This window comes from Cebidichthys violaceus, unplaced genomic scaffold, assembly GCF_023349555.1.
Source record: "Cebidichthys violaceus isolate CVI_PGR_0920_01 unplaced genomic scaffold, fCebVio1.0.p SCAF_5, whole genome shotgun sequence".
Classification (NCBI taxonomy): Eukaryota; Metazoa; Chordata; class Actinopteri; order Perciformes; family Stichaeidae; genus Cebidichthys; species Cebidichthys violaceus.
Genome location: NW_027176705.1, coordinates 3,759,151 through 3,776,238, shown reverse-complemented (window position 1 = coordinate 3,776,238; position 17,088 = coordinate 3,759,151). Strand labels below are relative to the sequence as shown.

General features: G+C 42.7%; 1 protein-coding gene across 2 annotated transcripts; it reads right to left on the bottom strand.

Annotated features, from left to right (window-relative positions):
- Positions 1 to 3,884: 3,884 nt before the first annotated feature.
- Positions 3,885 to 15,098, bottom strand: onecut1 (one cut homeobox 1). 2 transcript variants are annotated; one of them, XM_068730790.1, is made up of 2 exons: positions 13,640 to 15,098; positions 3,885 to 9,349 (listed from the first exon to the last, which is right to left on the bottom strand). In XM_068730790.1, exons 1-2 carry the CDS (start codon positions 14,712 to 14,714, stop codon positions 9,060 to 9,062), a joined length of 1,365 nt encoding a protein of 454 aa, XP_068586891.1. In that variant the 5' UTR covers positions 14,715 to 15,098; the 3' UTR covers positions 3,885 to 9,059. The 2 variants fall into 2 exon arrangements, with proteins under 2 accessions (XP_068586891.1, XP_068586892.1); XM_068730791.1 differs by having other exon boundaries at positions 13,655 to 15,098.
- Between the last annotated feature and the right edge of the window lie 1,990 nt (positions 15,099 to 17,088).

The window sequence follows — 17,088 nt, the reverse complement described above, 5'->3', positions numbered from 1 at the left end:
CATCGAGTCGCACTGTATTGTCCGACTAGACTAACACAAAGACAGCTGATAGCCAAAGTCGCAGTTATCGTTTAGGTAATGGAGTTGTCAATCGGCTTGCTAGCGAGTAACCAATCGGACTACTAGTGATGTAAACTAGCAAGCTGGCTACTCTCACAGCTCGTCTCAAATTCCACCACCTAAACCACAGTTACGTCGCGATGCATCTCTGTGTCCCCCTCTCCTGTAACATGGGCTACTCACAACGACTCTGGAGGGCTCGCTAACTCTGCAGTGTGTTAGCTGAATAGCAGACACTACTAACTAACCAGCTAACTTAATCAGTCACTTGTTTAGTTAAGCGTCTACTGGTGACGACGACCTCCCAAACACCCCAAGCCCAAATATAGCGCAGGTAGCCACAGCTGAGCTGAAAATATACCGATTCCGATGACGGACGGTCTCGGTGTTTTTTGGGGTTTTTTTGCTACGAGTGCATCATTCTTCACACGAAACGTGAAACCGTTGATGTCAGACCGATATGATCCGCTTTCTATCCATCTCCAGTCTTCGATTGGTCGCCATCTGTTTAACGTTACAAACGCCACCTGTGCTGACTTCCCTTTGCGATCTTCATTAAAACTTTTTTCAAACAGACTCCGCTTCGTAGCAGAGGGCAACGTTTTTTTTTCCCGCAAGCGTTTACTCGGGCACAATATGCTAATTCTACGCTGACTAGACCAATTGACTGCTGAAACTAGAAAGACTAGGTCGATACTGACATTATTCAGACGACATGTAGATGAAACAGTGAATCTTCCTAGTCGTGATGCTCACAGTCTGCTGCCTCCCCTCCTCACTGCTTGTCAAAACAGATCAGCGCAGCTCAGATCACGTGTCCCAACAACAGCCCCAGTCGTCACATCCGCCGTCTCTGTCAGGCCAGCCTCGCATGAACTCGCAGCCATACCTACCGCTAAAGTTACAAGTGGTACCAGAAACTTGTGAGGAAGACGCGCTGTGTGTCTGTTGAAAAACCTGAATTATGTTTCTCTACAGGTCTGACGCGTCACTGACAGAACGGCACGAACAAGAGATGGGCTACTCTCTCTGTACGCTGATTGGTCAGTGGAATTCGGTGAGCGTTCACGTGCACACATGAGGGTTCGTTTTTTTTCCCCGTCGTGAACATTTTGTTCTGTGGCTTGCTTTGGCTTATGGGACGCCAAAGATCGTCTGTATTCAAGGTAATGCGGGTAATATGTTGTAGTTTAAAGTCTTAACTGGCCAAGAGGAGTTCCTGGCAAAATATTAACTTTTGATTCTGTCTGATATCTAAAATGAATTAATAATTTTGCTTGTGTATATTATTGAAGTAATCTGCCCTATATTTGTCCTTTGTTAAGTTGGTAAACAAAAGAGAGCTATGTCTTATTATCATTAATAGCAATGTCAACAATAATAATAACAAAAATGATAATAATCATAATCATGAGGTAATATGACACAGAAAAAGCTATAGGTTGTAAGACACAAGATAACAATTTGAAAGCATGGCAGGCCAATATTGAGCCAACCAGTTATACAGTTTAAGCAAAGTATAAGTAAGTGTTAGCATGTGAAGTTAAAGTGAAAAAAATATATAGATCTAGAATCAGTGGTTCTGCTCACTTCTCAAGCTAAATGCAGGATTTGGCACATTGCCGTTTTGGTACAGATAAAAAAAGACAGAGGGAGTGCTCTTTGTTTTAATCTGTTCTCTGAACCGCTTGGAACAAAGGCAAAGGCCAAAATGAGGACACTAGAATCTGCTTCTCAAATCTGTTTGGCAGCTGCAGTTGTTTTTTGTGTGTTATTGGTGTTTGTGACACACAGATATACTCTAAGAGTATTAATATGACAAAAAAAAGCTATAACCTATTGCCATCATAGGGGGCAAAATGACAAAAAGAAGTGCTTGCCAGACTATTTGTTGTCTGATACATTTTAATTTGACTAAGTTGTCCTTTGTTTCTGATAACATAGACAAGACAGAGAATGTCGGGTCATAGGTCCACGATAACAATGCAAACATCTACCAGTTGATGATGGACATTTATCTGGCAAGGGAGTAACGTTTACAATGGAAGTCTACGGACACTGATACACACCAAAATTATGTTTAAGGGGAAAAGTCACCTGGTGTTTAACATTGTGGTTCCTACACTTAAGAAAATGAGACATAATCTGCCAGATCCTGCATTTGTCAAAACCCATAAGAATATCCATATAGAGGTAAATTCTGGAGCTAGCAACTCCTAAACAAAACAAACAAAACAGTAGCAACCCTTAGAGAGCTATGACACCCTTGCTGATTTAAAGAGATATGGGAACATTTTCCGATTCAGCGTCGGAAGATCTGCATTGATGTAAAGCTCATTTGGGTAAATGTCTGCGTCCATAGTGTAATTGAACCAAATATCATTTCAGTTATGGATGCTGTGATTTATAATCTGGGCAGACAGTTATCTCTGTTCGTAGATATTGATTTTACTCTGCAAAATAATTAGAATAGTGGGTTTAAATGATCTTCTTTTAATGTGATTTGTTTTTAGTGTGAATGTTGGTAAATGCAAACAAAGAAGCTCCTGTGTTTTGGAAATTTCATGTCATAGCCCCATCTAGTGGCAGCATGCTAGTAATGTGGCAAATAAAAAAAGGACACAAGACTACAATAGTAATATTTCTTATAAAATACATCTTCTGTACTAGAAAGGAAAAAGCATTTCCAGCCGTGGGTCTAGTTTGGCTTCTTTGACAAGTTTGACAAAGTTTTTGGTCCAACCATAGTCCCACTAAGAGAGCCAGGTGAGGATCAGTGATTTACCACTGACTCAGTGTTTAACTGAGAAATGCGACTTTGAACTCGAACAACAATCATTTGAATTCAACTTACTATGTTAGAAAATTTTGCCTGATGTCAAAAAGTTTCACTATTTTTGCTTCCCCTTTGGTCATGCAAATTGAATCAGTGCAATCAGAGTAGCCTACAAAATATCACCTTTGGGTGATGGATTACTTACAGATGGATTTGTGGGGTTTAGCACCACAAACAGAAGAATCCCATTGAAAAATCCATTTAATGTGCTTTGTTCTTGTTTTGCTGAGTACAATCAATGAAATTACTTATGGATTGATGTTTGGATGTCTCCGCTTGGTTTAATTTATTCATGATTCTTTGTAACTAAAAGTAAAACATATTAAGGCTAGAATAATGATCCAGATGACTTTACTTATGTAACGACTTTGCTCATTTTATAGTTAGGGGCCACATCATTTTGTATTTCATCCATTTGGAATTCAAATGACTTCTGACTTTTTAGCAACATCAGATCTTCAAAGGAAATTAAATGGTTATATAAACCTACTATAGCAGAGCACTGTCAGAGTTGGTGGTTCCATTGCTATTGGTGCTTTCCTGACATTACACAGCAGTATACAAAGTGATGACTAAGCTTAGAATAACTGAATTGAGCCACATTTTCAATACATTCACCTTAGTTGTTGGACTGTGGTTACGGCTAATTTATGAATGGAAATGAGCCCCCCAACCAACATTTTATTAAAAGTAAAGAATTTGCTGCATGCCATACAAATTATTTTATAATTAGTGATTTGTTTAAGCAGCTAAATATAATGTATGTACCTTTAAACCAAGACAGCAAGGCATAACCTATCCACTGGTACTCTAAAGCTACTTGTCATGCAGGCTCCCCTCCAAAACAGTCTCATACGCCTGCTTGTCTTGTCCTCTACTTTCTTATCTAATTTGATGTTTTATTGATTCAATTTGCCTGTCTGAGCCAAAAAAGACAAAACACAATACAATCAAAATAAAATAATAATAATAATAACAAGAGCCAGGATTCAGAAGCTGGAAATACCAACAGTTTATTTTCTACTTTTTGTGACTACAGAAATGTTGAAACATTTTGAACACTGAAAAAAGCTGGATGACATCATCACTTGCTTCTCAATTTTCTCTCTTTTTTTTCTTCTTTTTTTCATTTGCTTAGCAATCACAACAGATGATATTGCACGGCACTGAGAAAGCAGTAGCAAAGCCTGGGAAACAGCAATGACAAATCAAGTCATGAGACATGGAGTTATACATCTGAGAGTAACACTGACAGTATTGCCTCTCGTGCACACACTCAGGCACTCACGCATGCACACGCACACACACATACTGAAAACTGAAGAAGCATTGTGAGTTGAGAAGGAGGTCAAAAGAAAGAGATCAAGGTTGACAAGAGCACAAGGCTGACGAGAGCAATGAGATTTCATTTTGAAGTGCACGATGAACTACTACTGTATTCTATTCCTAAATGTCTATGACAACAAATATGCTTGTTTATCAAAACCCTTCAAGCATCTTTGTATATGAATAGCTGGAGGACACCCCTCTGCGGGTGAGAAAACTAGTTCCCCAGCGTAAGAGATCCAGATGATTGTCTTCGGCGCCGCAGTATTGTTATGAGACTTGCAGCCAAGCTACCCATCATATGGGAACTCCTTGTGGACAAAATAAATAACCAAAATTGTGAAAATGGGGGGAAAAAACTCACCATCCATTCCATCTATATCTCAGGCTTTCATAACGGTAATGTAAGCACCTGTATACTTTGCTGGAAAACGTTCACATTGTCCATTCTGTGACATAACGACTGCATAGCGTGCTGATACTGTGCTGTCTGCATGACAGAGAGGAAGCAGTACTAACAGTCAGGCCTCTGACAACCAGGGGGAGTCAAACCCACTGTTGGGATATGCACCAATCAGTCACGCGCATGCATGCACACCAGCAGTACACACAGGTGTGAACAACGGACGGACACACAGTGAAGACACACATGCAAATGAGCACACACACACACACACACACAGAACCTCAGCAGTACTTGACAATTGAGTTGCACACACGCTCACACTCATCCACAGACAGAAAACGGAAATGAGCAGGTGATCGTCTCCATACACACTCACACACTGATTCCTTGGTAAGGTTCTTTGCAGTTTTATTAGACTTTGCTCATAGTCATTACACGAGTACGTACCAAAAGAACAGATACTAGATGGAGCGAGGCGGCAGTGCCACGGCAATAAAAACAGACCCAGCTCCGTGGCACAGCCCCTGGCAGACCGGCTGCCCAGCCTACACTCCACCTCACTCTGTGCATGAGACAGCAAAGTGAGCGGGACTTGCAGCCCCTCGTTTCAAATGCTTCAGATTGTACATTGAACAGGAGATTCCCCACATGGTAGAGTAAGCTTGTCTACATAGCCCTACGCCTTCTACATTCTATACCCGTGCGAATGGCAAATCAAAACTCAACAAGTCTACCTCACAAATGCCAGTGCTTTTCAACATTATACATATTTTTTTTCCAATTTTTGGTTTGTTTTAAAAATCTTTGGATGTGCAGTAATACCCATAAAATAACCGTTTCTTTTAAAAAGTCAAAAGAATAGAAAAAACACACACGTACACACTGCTTTTTGCCAGCTGTTCAACAAAGTAGCTCCTGTTTAACTTTGTCTGCATTGGCAAATCAACTGTCTGGGTTTCTGGCAGTGTTTAAAACACACATTGAAATGCCGGCTAGGATTTAGCTGAAGAAGAATACAAACTACTCCTTTTTATATCTAAGCGTGGGAAATAAGGCTGTAACATAAAACTGTCTTTTTTTCTTTTTTTTTCAAAAAACCTACTATATACAAATCTAGAGTTTCTACAAATGCATAAATTAAAGCAGTGGTTAACCATTACAAAATGCAATTAAATTAAAATCACAACACAGAAGTAGAGAAAAGGGAAAATATGAACACAATATCACAGCAGTTGGTTTTACCCTGTAAAAGCAATAGTCTACCATCATAATATTGGCATAACCCAATGTCTGATAAAAAATATGCTTCTCCCTCCATCCCTTAAGTTTCATACATCAACCCTGAAACTCGTCGTCCGTGACTCTAAACAGAGCACTTCTGCCAAAAAAAACAACAGCTTCAAAATAGATAATCATACAACTTTTTGAAGTAACAATAACAGTTACCACACGAGTGGAGTTCTGCCTTACTCACAGATAGACGTCTCAATGCAGAACTCAAAGGAATTATTACTATGAGGTATTCAGAGACATTGGTAAAGACATGCACGGCCAGAGTGCTGAACCTTCCTACACACAGCAGAGAGACAAGGACGGTTGGGGGAAGGAGGGATGGAGGGGAAGAAGGGGGCAGGGGAGGAGAAACAAAGACCTTTGGTTTAATCTGTTGAAGTGGACAAGAGAAATTCCTTTGGTATGTTTTCATTGCATGGTTGCGCTGGCAAAAGCACCACGGTGTGATTAAAAAAAAAAACCTTTTCCTTGTTTCTTCAGTAGCGGCCCTTCTACAGGCTGAGGTATTCACAGAGTCAAAGGTGAGAGGTCAACAGCGGTTTAACACTTTGGTTCAAGCAAGGCACTCGTCCTGGGAGTTTTAGAAAGATTGCAACACGTCTGCTTCTACTTTCAGGAACATGTCTGCCTATAGTTGAGTCAACAATTCTGCCCATGTCAGCTTGTCTGTCTACGTTCACGTCAAGACATCTGACCTATTTGTTGGATCAATATTAATAACCTATAGATACACACTAGAGGCAGGTCAGAGTAGAAAAAAGCTGCAAAAAAAGACACTCCAGCGGGGTACTCTGTCAAATTCACATAGATTATTTAGAAATTAATCATGAACCAAACTAAAACCATATTTGTTTTATAAAGCCACAGTGTCAGCTTTTACATTTCATGGTAGAAATGAATACTTTGTTAGTGCTACCAAGCACAAAGAAAGATGGATCACATTGCTAGCAGGTTCGCTGTACCCCACAGGCACCTACATGGCCGCTTGTGTGTATCTATGGCTGGATCAGTATATCTGCCTATAGCTACATCAGCATGACTATCTATGGAGCTGTAATCAGAGCACAGATGAAGTAAGAGCAAGCATAGCAGGGGTGCATGGGTTGAGTGCAGGTGGGAGGGGGAGAAAGGGGAGAAGAAAGGAAGAGAGAGAGAGCGAGAGAGAGAGAGAGAGGAGAGATGGGGGGAGGGGAGACATACAACATCTTTTAACACCACTCATAGAGGCCGTGCAATGAGAAAAAATCTTTGGTTATCTTTGGTATCATCAAAGTGATAGAAATCACGTATGGAACTTGAGTGAGGTAGCATCTTTGGTTCACACTATAAAACATCAGCAGGTCTTGACACATTTTTGTTTCTTGTCGTCTTTTTGGTTTTTCTTTCAGAGGCGAAGAAGCAGCTCGCCTCTCCTTCAGCGCTTGTTCTGATGAATGTAGAGCTGCTAACCCTGGCCATGAGGGGGATGACGGCAAGGGGCCAGCTCAATATCTTTAATGATGTGCTGCCCTGGGCCAGCCCCGTGTAGTGCTTTCCTCCTAGTGCTGAAATGCATAGCTCACCAGGAGAGTGGAGGCAGGATGGGAGGGGTGTCTGGGGATCGGCAAGAGGAGGGTGGGGTGCTTTCGTATTCAGGTGACGAGGTGACATTGCTGTGTAAGTGCCTGAAAGTGATTTGATCATTGATATCATCCCCTCCACCCAACATCTTTGATGAGGAGATAAAATCAAATACATATGAAGCGCACAGGGACGACGGAGCGATGCTGAATGCTTATTATTAGAGTGGTTTGTCCTGAAAAGAACGAAAACCATCAGAGGCCGCCTGTCTCCTTCAATGTGTCACAACCACACAGAGAGCAGGAGAGCCAGCGTCTTTTGTTTTCACCTTTGCAGAGAAAACAAACTACAGAATCTATTAGTCTTTGTTTTCCAGCTGCTGGCATTTGAACACATAAACTTGAATTAAATCTGTAGGCATTAGCTAAACAGACTTACAGGAGAGGATGCATCCGCAATGATTAATCCTCACAATGAGCATTTTACAGGAACATCCTCGAGAGTCTTTGCAAAGATATAACCCTAATATTTTGTTTGATTTAAGAAGGCATCTATAAGGCAAATATCAATAGTTAATTTTCAGGGTTGTGTCATATATTATTTTTCCATTTGCAGGGAACATATGACTCAAAATGTCGTCTGGACCATAAGCGGTGACATTCTCTTCTTTTTGGCGCCTAACTAACAGTCTATCTCAGGAGGTAAGGGAGGAAATGAGGTAAAAATATATATAATATTTGGTCAAATTACTTCATAGCAGGTTCTGACGTGTTTTTTTTATTTCTAAGCTGCACGAGAGGCTTCAGGGTGTAGAAGGCTTTGGTTTCTCTTGTTTAAATCATTCAACGCTTCAGCATGTTGGAAGAAAGCACTACCATGTGGGTTGAGGTTAGGGGTTTTTGGTTTGCTTCAGGGTTGGGTTTTGGGTTAGCAGTCTACGCATGGGCATTTCCCCCGTCTGTCTGGAATGCTTGATAGAGAGACAGACAGCTGGACAGACAGATAGACAGACTGTCCACCGCCACCGATCCAAACAAGGTTGCACAACAATCCAGCTGCTCCTGTAGGATTTCTTTGTCTTTAAAGTTGATTGGCCAATCCCACCGGAGCGCCACATTCTGGCTGTTTTTCAAGGGTGTGGACAGCTGCAGATCAGACTGCAAATAGGCTGATTAAACCTCCATGTAGTTACCCATCATTAAAACCAACCAATCAGATTAAAGATAAGGATGGTGAATGATAGATTGATACTGAGTAGGGAGGTATGGGGGGTATAGTAAAGCTAGAGACCAGTGACAGTGAGTATGTGTGAAGGGGGGTTGGGGGGGTAAAACTATAGTCTTTTTGCAGTATGTTACACTTAAATGTGTTGCTGAAAACAACTTTTCAAAGCAGGTCAAACAAGAAGTCTTTGGTTTGTTTTTTTCATCTTTGGATACTATAAATATCAATATAGTACAGGTTTAAGGGCAAAACGTTGCTTCAAGGTCTTTTTAAGTTTCTCTTTGTTTCTCTTAAGTTTTAAAGCTTTTCCACCGAGGTTGAGTCAGTCCAGGAGTTGGTCAAATCAGTCCGTCTTCAGGCTTTGGTGCAGGCATTGAGGCCAGAGTTGGGTGGGTGACCGGAGCCATCATCCACCCACTTATCTAGGCTCCGGCGGCGTGCGTTCATAAAGAAGTTGCTGACTGTGGCCAGCTCGAGGCCCAGCTGCTGGGCGATGGTGATCTGCAGCTCTTTGGATGGACGCTTGTTCTCCTTGAAGATGGCGTGGAGCGTCCGCCGCTGCACATCTGTGAACACCAGCCGGGGCTTCTTGGACACGCTCCCCCGCTCGCTTCTGCCGTGGTCCTGTTCCTTACGCTTACATGCTGTGGAGGATTCAGTAAAGAGACAGACAGAAAGAGAGAGAGTGTGTTTGTGAGAGAGGGCAGAATCTACTTAATACTACATGACAATCTTTTCTCCATCACACCTTGACCTTGGATTAAAAAAGTCCTGAATAATTCCATAGACTAACCCATGAATCATCTCTGTGTTTCTCCCCCAAACCAGCTTAACGTATAAATCTGTTTTCAGCACTCATATGATTATTTAAAGCCAATACCAATATCAGATATTTTCCAATCCATTTTGACCCAAACTAACTGATATAGTTTGTTTTGGTGCACAAATGCAGGTCCAAAACAGGCTAAGGTTTAAATAGATGCTTGTATATCAAGAATCATTTTTGCTTTTGAGACCACTTTATTTATATTACTAATATGACAATTCAGCAAAGATAGTAATTCCACAATCCATCAAATATTGGTTTTAAATTTCTGTTATTGTAACTGTAAACAATAACATCAAGAGCCAAATTGGAAATATTAAATGTCTTATCTCTACAAGCTGCAACAGCTGATTTGAATGGTGATGAATGCTCCTTGTCTCTGGTTTAACTTGTTAATTATATAGTAAAATATGCTGTTGCAGTTTGAGTTCGATAAAAACAAAAATTCTACCCATATATGTATACATATATGTATTCTGATGTTTGAGTCTATAGTCAAAGTCCTATTTATCATTGACTCAAAAGTGACGACAAGTGTTGATGAGATTAGAAGCACCCATCTTTAAGCGTTTATTTGTCAGATGCATGTTGGGAGCAGTGGTACTACATTTGCTCAAGACACTCTTTCATTGGGCAAAACGCAAGGGTCCACGGGAAATAATAGCGGGATTAAACTCTTCCGCATTTTGTCAGGGAACCCCATTGAGCTCTGTTGCTTTGCGGACCAGAGCAGAAACTCCGCTAGTTCTGGAGGAGAGCAGACAGGCAGGAGGTCTGTCAACTGCGGAACAATGTGCTGTCCGCGGTGCTGAAAACAACCGTGCGCTGCAATATACTACTGTGGAAGCATGAACTACAGATCATCTAATATTGGAAAGGGGGACTTGGTAATCTGTTTGACAGCGAAACCATTTTTTCTCTCTTTTTGAGCCCTAGTACAGCCATCCAAGTAGAGGTTCATTGGTGAGCAGAGACCAGGAGGGGGCAGGCGTGGGCTGCTGGAGCAAGGCCCAATATTTGCTCACTGGGTAATTTAATGAACGGCATATTCTAACAGCAAACCACGTTTTACAATCAGTGCTGTTTAATTTTGCAATATGCACCTGATGAATAAAAGCAATTAATTATAGAAAACCTCAAAACACAATAATGTACAAAGGAAACGAATTAAATAAACCAATGCAATGAAGAATTGCGAACAAAGTATGACGAACAAAATTCCTAAATAATGCTATATTACCTCAGGCATTTTGCAGTGCATTTAAAGTGGCGTATTACTTCGAGTTACTGAACGTATACATTTAGTTTTGATGTAATACGTTGTCTTTCATATATTCAAATAGGCAGTAAACAGTTAGCTTTATTAGAGAGCGATATACAAATAAACATATGTATTAAATCAGCCTAGTTGAAGATGATTTTGCTGATCCCACCTTGTAACCTAATGTTAACACGCTCTCAGGTGTGTGGTAAAGTACAGTGCAGCGACGTGCCCGCATGACCATAAACTGGAGTATAATTGTGAGTTCGAGCAGCCCGGTGTCTCCAATGCTGGTAAATATTAACAGAGAGCCGGAGCTCCTCGTGTAAGGGCCGCTATAAATCAGCAGCAGTGAAGGCCACTCTGACAGCAGGAGCCACCACAGCGGCCCGGCCCCGGGACAGGAGGCCCGGGCAGAGAGGTAGCTTTCCCAGGACCAGAGGGACATAACAGCGGCCTTGTTATCACGCTAATCACACACACACACACACACACACACACACACACACACACACACACACACACACACACACACACACACACACACACACACTGCTGCTGCTCCCGGGTAATCATTACAAACACACAGATAACTCCACACACTCAAACAGACCGCACACACTGGGCCTACAGACACAGTGGGACGATAGTCCTGCATTTCATAATCTCACAGAGAGCACGAGAACAACAAACAGACCTCTGTGCTGCAAATATTCAACCCTCGAACGTTTCTAGCGATAATGTGTTGACGTGTATTCTAATTTACTGGTAAGCAGGTAATATTCACTTACAATTTCTAAAAGCACCGGCGAGAATGAAAGAATCAACCAACATCGTCTCTGCAATTACAACTGATTTACTGAGTTTGATTTGATCTCTCGTTTCTGAATGTATTAATTCTGTCCTGTGCCAAATCATACCTGCCCACCTCCAAACCGTTTCTATCATATTCGATTCTCTTCTATTTCGTTCTGTTCAAGCAAATTCTGATGGGTAATTGAATACGTGGGAAAGGGAGAAAAGGCCCGAGATTAATTTCAGAAGCCTAAAATCAATAAGTATATCACATCTACTTTAGCACACGATCCCATATCTAGTTCACCTCGCAACGAACGGATCAATAAAATGGCGCTCAGCCTATTCCCTCCAAATTAATTTAGTTTTTAACTGTAAAGAATTTCTCGTCTCCTCTCTTTTTGGTGGCGTTTTCCAAGAAAAATCTATGATTTTATATTTTAGGTTTGTGCTCAAGAGAAGCGTTGCCATTTTTAGTCATGATTTATTTTTTAATAAAAAGTTGAGATAAAACGAGACAGGACATAACATGCTCAAGGAAAAGTGAATAGGAAAAATGAATGAACACAACTCAAGCAGACACTGATTTCCCAGTATAGCTATAGAATTTCATTTCCCTTACGAATCAATAGACTACTGATCAATTATAGTCTGATCACACCTATGATCAGTGACGATCAAATAGAAAACCAGCTTTTAAAAAAAAATAATTTGCGAAAGTCAGTGATAAAATCAAATTTTCAACCAACACACACACACACACACACACACACACACACACACACACACACACACACACACACACACACACACACACATAGAGCAGCAGCAGATGGGAAAACTGAAAAGTAATCAATTGCGATTACATTGACGTGCACACGCACGAGCATGCACGTACACAAACGTACGCAAAATCACGCACTTTCCATGTGGCCGCAGCCTCACTTTTCAAAAAGCCAAAAAGCCCATTTGTAGGTCATTGATTGGGCCTATAAACGTTAAAAAAAAATCCATTGGGTGTGTGAACGCTCACGTGCAATTTGGGCCTCAATGCGCGCCCTAATTGACTCGTGTGTATACCTCAGGGACAAATTAATACAGAGGTCTATCAGTTAATTAGAGAAACCTCAGTCAAGTCAGGGTTAGTTTACGACCAAAACATAAACACACGCTCTCTCTTCTATTCTGAAATGAAGGCCTATAATATTAACAAATTAAAAGGCAAAGCCCATTTCATAATGCTAAATAATGCATGACTTCAGCTTTTAAATTTAGTTCATCACACACTCTCCCGTGCACGCACATTTTTCCCTCTCTGTTTACATCAAGGGCATCACCAAAACGTCTGATCGGTTGCATTTACACCAAAATAAACACATTCCTAACGATTTCTGGGGCGAAGGATCAGCTTACGCACACAGTCCAGCGGTCGATACTTTGAGGTAAAATGACATGAGCACTTGTTTCACACAACCCCAAAATCTGTGTAGAGGCAGAAAAGGGATGCGTATTGATATCAGGCCACTCGTGTCGGTGCACGAGCATCCGCGAAGAACTTTTCAACTTTAGCTTCTTCACATATTGTTAAACACACTAATGTTGGATTTGACCATCGAACAGAACCCCCCCAGGCATGAAGCTCTAATTAGGAGGCCTAGTCTAGAGAATGCATGGTCGTCAGTTCTACAAAATCCTAAGGCATGGCCTATAGTTCCTGCTTGCATTTAAACCATTTGACTTCCAGCATCTTTCATAAAGGTATAATTTCTGGAGACAAGTGGAGACATTGTGTTGTATGATATTTTGCTAAACAACTAACAGCCTAGATGTGTCCTGAATGCTACCCTGATGTGATTTTACATTACGCTTCTGGAACATGTTTTTTCTGTTTGTTATAATAACAAGTACAAAATCAGTTTTAGTCCCCAACCCCAATTTGCTCAATAGGGTAGTATTCAGGACCAATGCTCCTCTGTGCTGACTGGACCCTGTTTGAGCGTCTGTTTCTCTCAGCAACACATTCAGAAGATGAAAACAAAAAGGGGGCTTTACCGAGGCTTCGCTCACCTGCGAGCCTGAGTGCACTCATGCGTTGGAACTCAGGCTCCTGCAGCCACTTCCACATGCGGCGGAACGTCTCTCTACCGGACTTGAGTTTGGACCAGGGTTTGGGGTTTCTCAGCAGGTCGGACAGGGTCCCCTGGGACCTGCAGAGGACCCGCTGGGCAAAGATGGCCTGAGGGATGCTGTAGCGCTTCAGCTCCGTGGTGATCCTCTGCGCCACCTCTTTGGTATTCACCTCCTCCATCTGGCCCCCAGAAACACCACCCCCTCCACAGCCGCCCCCTTGCTGCCCGGGCCCGGAGGCCTGCTCCCGGCTGTTCCCCAGCCCCTGGCCGTGCCCCTGCGCGCCAATGTGGGCGTGCGGGTGGTGGTGGAGGCCGTTGATTTGTACCATGCCCGCTGAAGAGCTCATGTGCTGCTCCGTGTGTCTGCCGAGCATGGCCGGGTGGTGAGCCTCAAACCCGCTGGGGGTGAGCATCTTCTCACCAGGCATGGCGGCACCGGGATGAGCGTAGGGAGGGATGCCGGCCTGGGACGTGTGTATGCTGGCCAGACCGGAACCAGACAACGGGGAGAGGCTCTGGCCCATGCAGGGATCTTTGTGATGATATGCGGGATACAGACTGTTCATAGGCGCCAGACTCCGGTCCTCTCGCATCAACGTGAAGCTTCCGCTGACATTTCCGGGGATCCTCTGGTGGGGATGATGGTGAGGATGATGAGGATGGTGGTGGTGGTGGTGGTGATGGGGAGGAAACTTGTCGGACACGGTGGAGATGGGGGGTAAGGGCTGCAGGGGGGTTAGGGTTGTGTAAGTGCTGCTCGCACTCATGCCAGGGGGGGCTTCACACATGCTGATGGCTGGATGCAAGTGTCCGTGGTGACCGGGGTGATAGTCTCCGCTGTCCAGTAAGGTGGCCATGCCCATAGCGCGGTGGCTCAGACCCCGGGGGCTCGGACGGGCATGTGGACTGTGGCCACTCAGCAGCTCTCCGTGACCGGCCACGGACTCATGGCTCACTCCGTGCAGGTCGCCAATATCCATCGACAGTTGTGCGTTCATGATCCGGGCAGCGCTGTGGACAAACCATCTATCTGGTCTATCGCAGTTAGGTGATGTCCAGAAGTCCTCACGTCCAGTAAAGTTCAATTTTATTTTGTTGCTTTTTCTTCCTCTTGCAGAAGCCTCCTTTGCTATTGCCTCCTCTCTGTCCTTATAGTCACATATATATTCTCCTACCTCTGACGCTGTTTTGCAGAATGGAAACTCCTTTTCCGAATCCCGTTTTATTTTCTTGATATTTTTCTTGTCGTTGTTTTTGTTTGTTATTATTATTTTTTTCTGATTTTCTTTATAATTCAAGCCCCCCCACCGCCAGCCAGCTGTCCTTGCGCTCCGGTCGGGTGCCGCGCCATCTCTTTAGTTGTGTGTCTCCAGCCCCTTTTCCACCGCAGCACAGATCACTGTCTACACATGCGCATTGGGAACATCCCATCTCCTCCCATACTCTCTCTCTCCCTCTCTTTCTCTCTCAAACACACACGCGCGCACACACACACACACACACACCGCCCCGTAGCTCTGACGTCAGCTACCTTATTAAGGAAGGGAGGTATCTAACCACCTGCTTAAAGCTATTCTCCCCTATAACCCACATCCAGCCTTTACTGAAATGTTCAAAATGCAAATAGACGGATCTCTGATAAAACCATTACAGAATACACATATACAAATGGACTGGATGCAGCGCCTAACGTTTGAATGCCAGTTGTTATTTATAAAATGTGCCATTCATTATGGCTGTAATGAGGCTTTATCTTCAGTCCTCCTTAAATTATTAAGTTCAAATGAAGTAAACTTCCGGGTTCATTTGGAGTTGATTTTTAACTAGTGAGGTTTGGGATTCAAAACCTCCAAACCTCCAATGAAAACACACTTAATTATTCCCAAGAATGCCGGGAATTAGGCTTCAGAAATTACAACAAATCATGCTGACTTAATTTGTTGCTAAAGGGCTGCTAATAAAGTTGTATTCATGTACACCACATGGATCCATTCTTTCATTGTCAGACTGCTTCAGCTGCACCACCCCACCCCCACCCCATTGCCAAATATTTGGCGGTTTAACCAAACGAAGAAGACAGTAGTACCTTCTCTTTTGATAGAAAAAGATGAGCAGATGTGTCTTTTGTTCAACCATTAGGCTTAACGAACCAAGCCCAGCAGTGTGTGTGTGTGTGTGTGTGTGTGTGTGTATATGTGTGTGTGTGTGTGTGTGTGTGTGTGTGTATATGTGTGTGTGCTTGTCCTATTTGGAGATGGACACATGTATATGAAATCCCTACATTTGACAATAGTTTAAGTTTAAACATTATCCTATACAGTCACATTACAAATAAAACGCCAACATGTAATTTATTCAAATAAGAGAACATTTATTTTTGTTGACAGGAACTTCCAAATAATACAATTGCACACATAGACACACAAACAGCTTCTCTATAAATGTCAAGTCCGTGGAGGAAATGACATGCTGACGCATAACATGACCGGGATCCCCGTGTTGTTGTAGTGCATAATGCTGCATGAGTGTCAAACTCCCCAAACCTGCAGCCGGACAGAAGGCCGCCCATGCTTACATGTCAGGGGCCGTTTAGCCTAATAGAGCGGTAGCGCAGGGCGTCCTCAGCCGGCCGAGGTGACAGCTTGCAGCGGTCAGTGTCCTGCTGGACCCCCCGCTGAATGAGGGACATGTCAAAGGTGACGCTTCAAGACTCCCAAAGCCAACATCTGCGGGGGACAGATTAACCTTTCAGACTTTTCCCTGTCCTGGACCTGCTAGAGGCCCCGCATCTGTCAGGGTGCCCACAATAGACCCAGCGCTCGGTTGAACGAGTTAAATAAAAGAAAAGACAAAAAAAGAGAAGAAGTTAAACTGTCTCTGATGTGAAGTCAATGTCAACGGCGTGTGTGTGACGTGTGTCGACACAAAAGAAGACTAATTCCTCGAAGTGTGGCTGTCCAACCGTGTAGTCCTGTGGACATAATAGACTTTAGAGCAGGCAAACAGGGCTGACAACAGGGGACCAAAAACACAGTGAATTACATATCTATTTTAAATTAGGTATATCATTATCCATACTATGGGAAGCTTTTTAAATTATTTGGAATTGGAATCCGATTTTTTTCCAAATCTTCAGACTATATCGTATACTGTTTTACTATATTTCAAAACAATGAAATCAGACCATTTTAATTAAACTCTTTTTCTGACAATATAACTTCAGGCCAATTTATTCTGTTTTGATTTCGCTGCACACTCTGCACACTCAGAGACAAGATGAAGAAAGACAGAGGCATATGAAAGGCCACGGTTTGGCCTTACATGGCAGCAAACCTCATCTACACATTCTCATACGGATCGATATGCTCCTGC

Excerpts from the sequence above, each read along its gene's own strand:
- onecut1 (XM_068730790.1), bottom strand. The coding sequence starts at position 14,714 with ATGAACGCACAACTGTCGATGGATATTGGCGACCTGCACGGAGTGAGC. Across the intron at positions 9,350-13,639 it reads CGCAGGTGAGCGAAGCCTCG|CATGTAAGCGTAAGGAACAG; the intron begins GTAAAGCCCCCT and ends AATCCTCCACAG.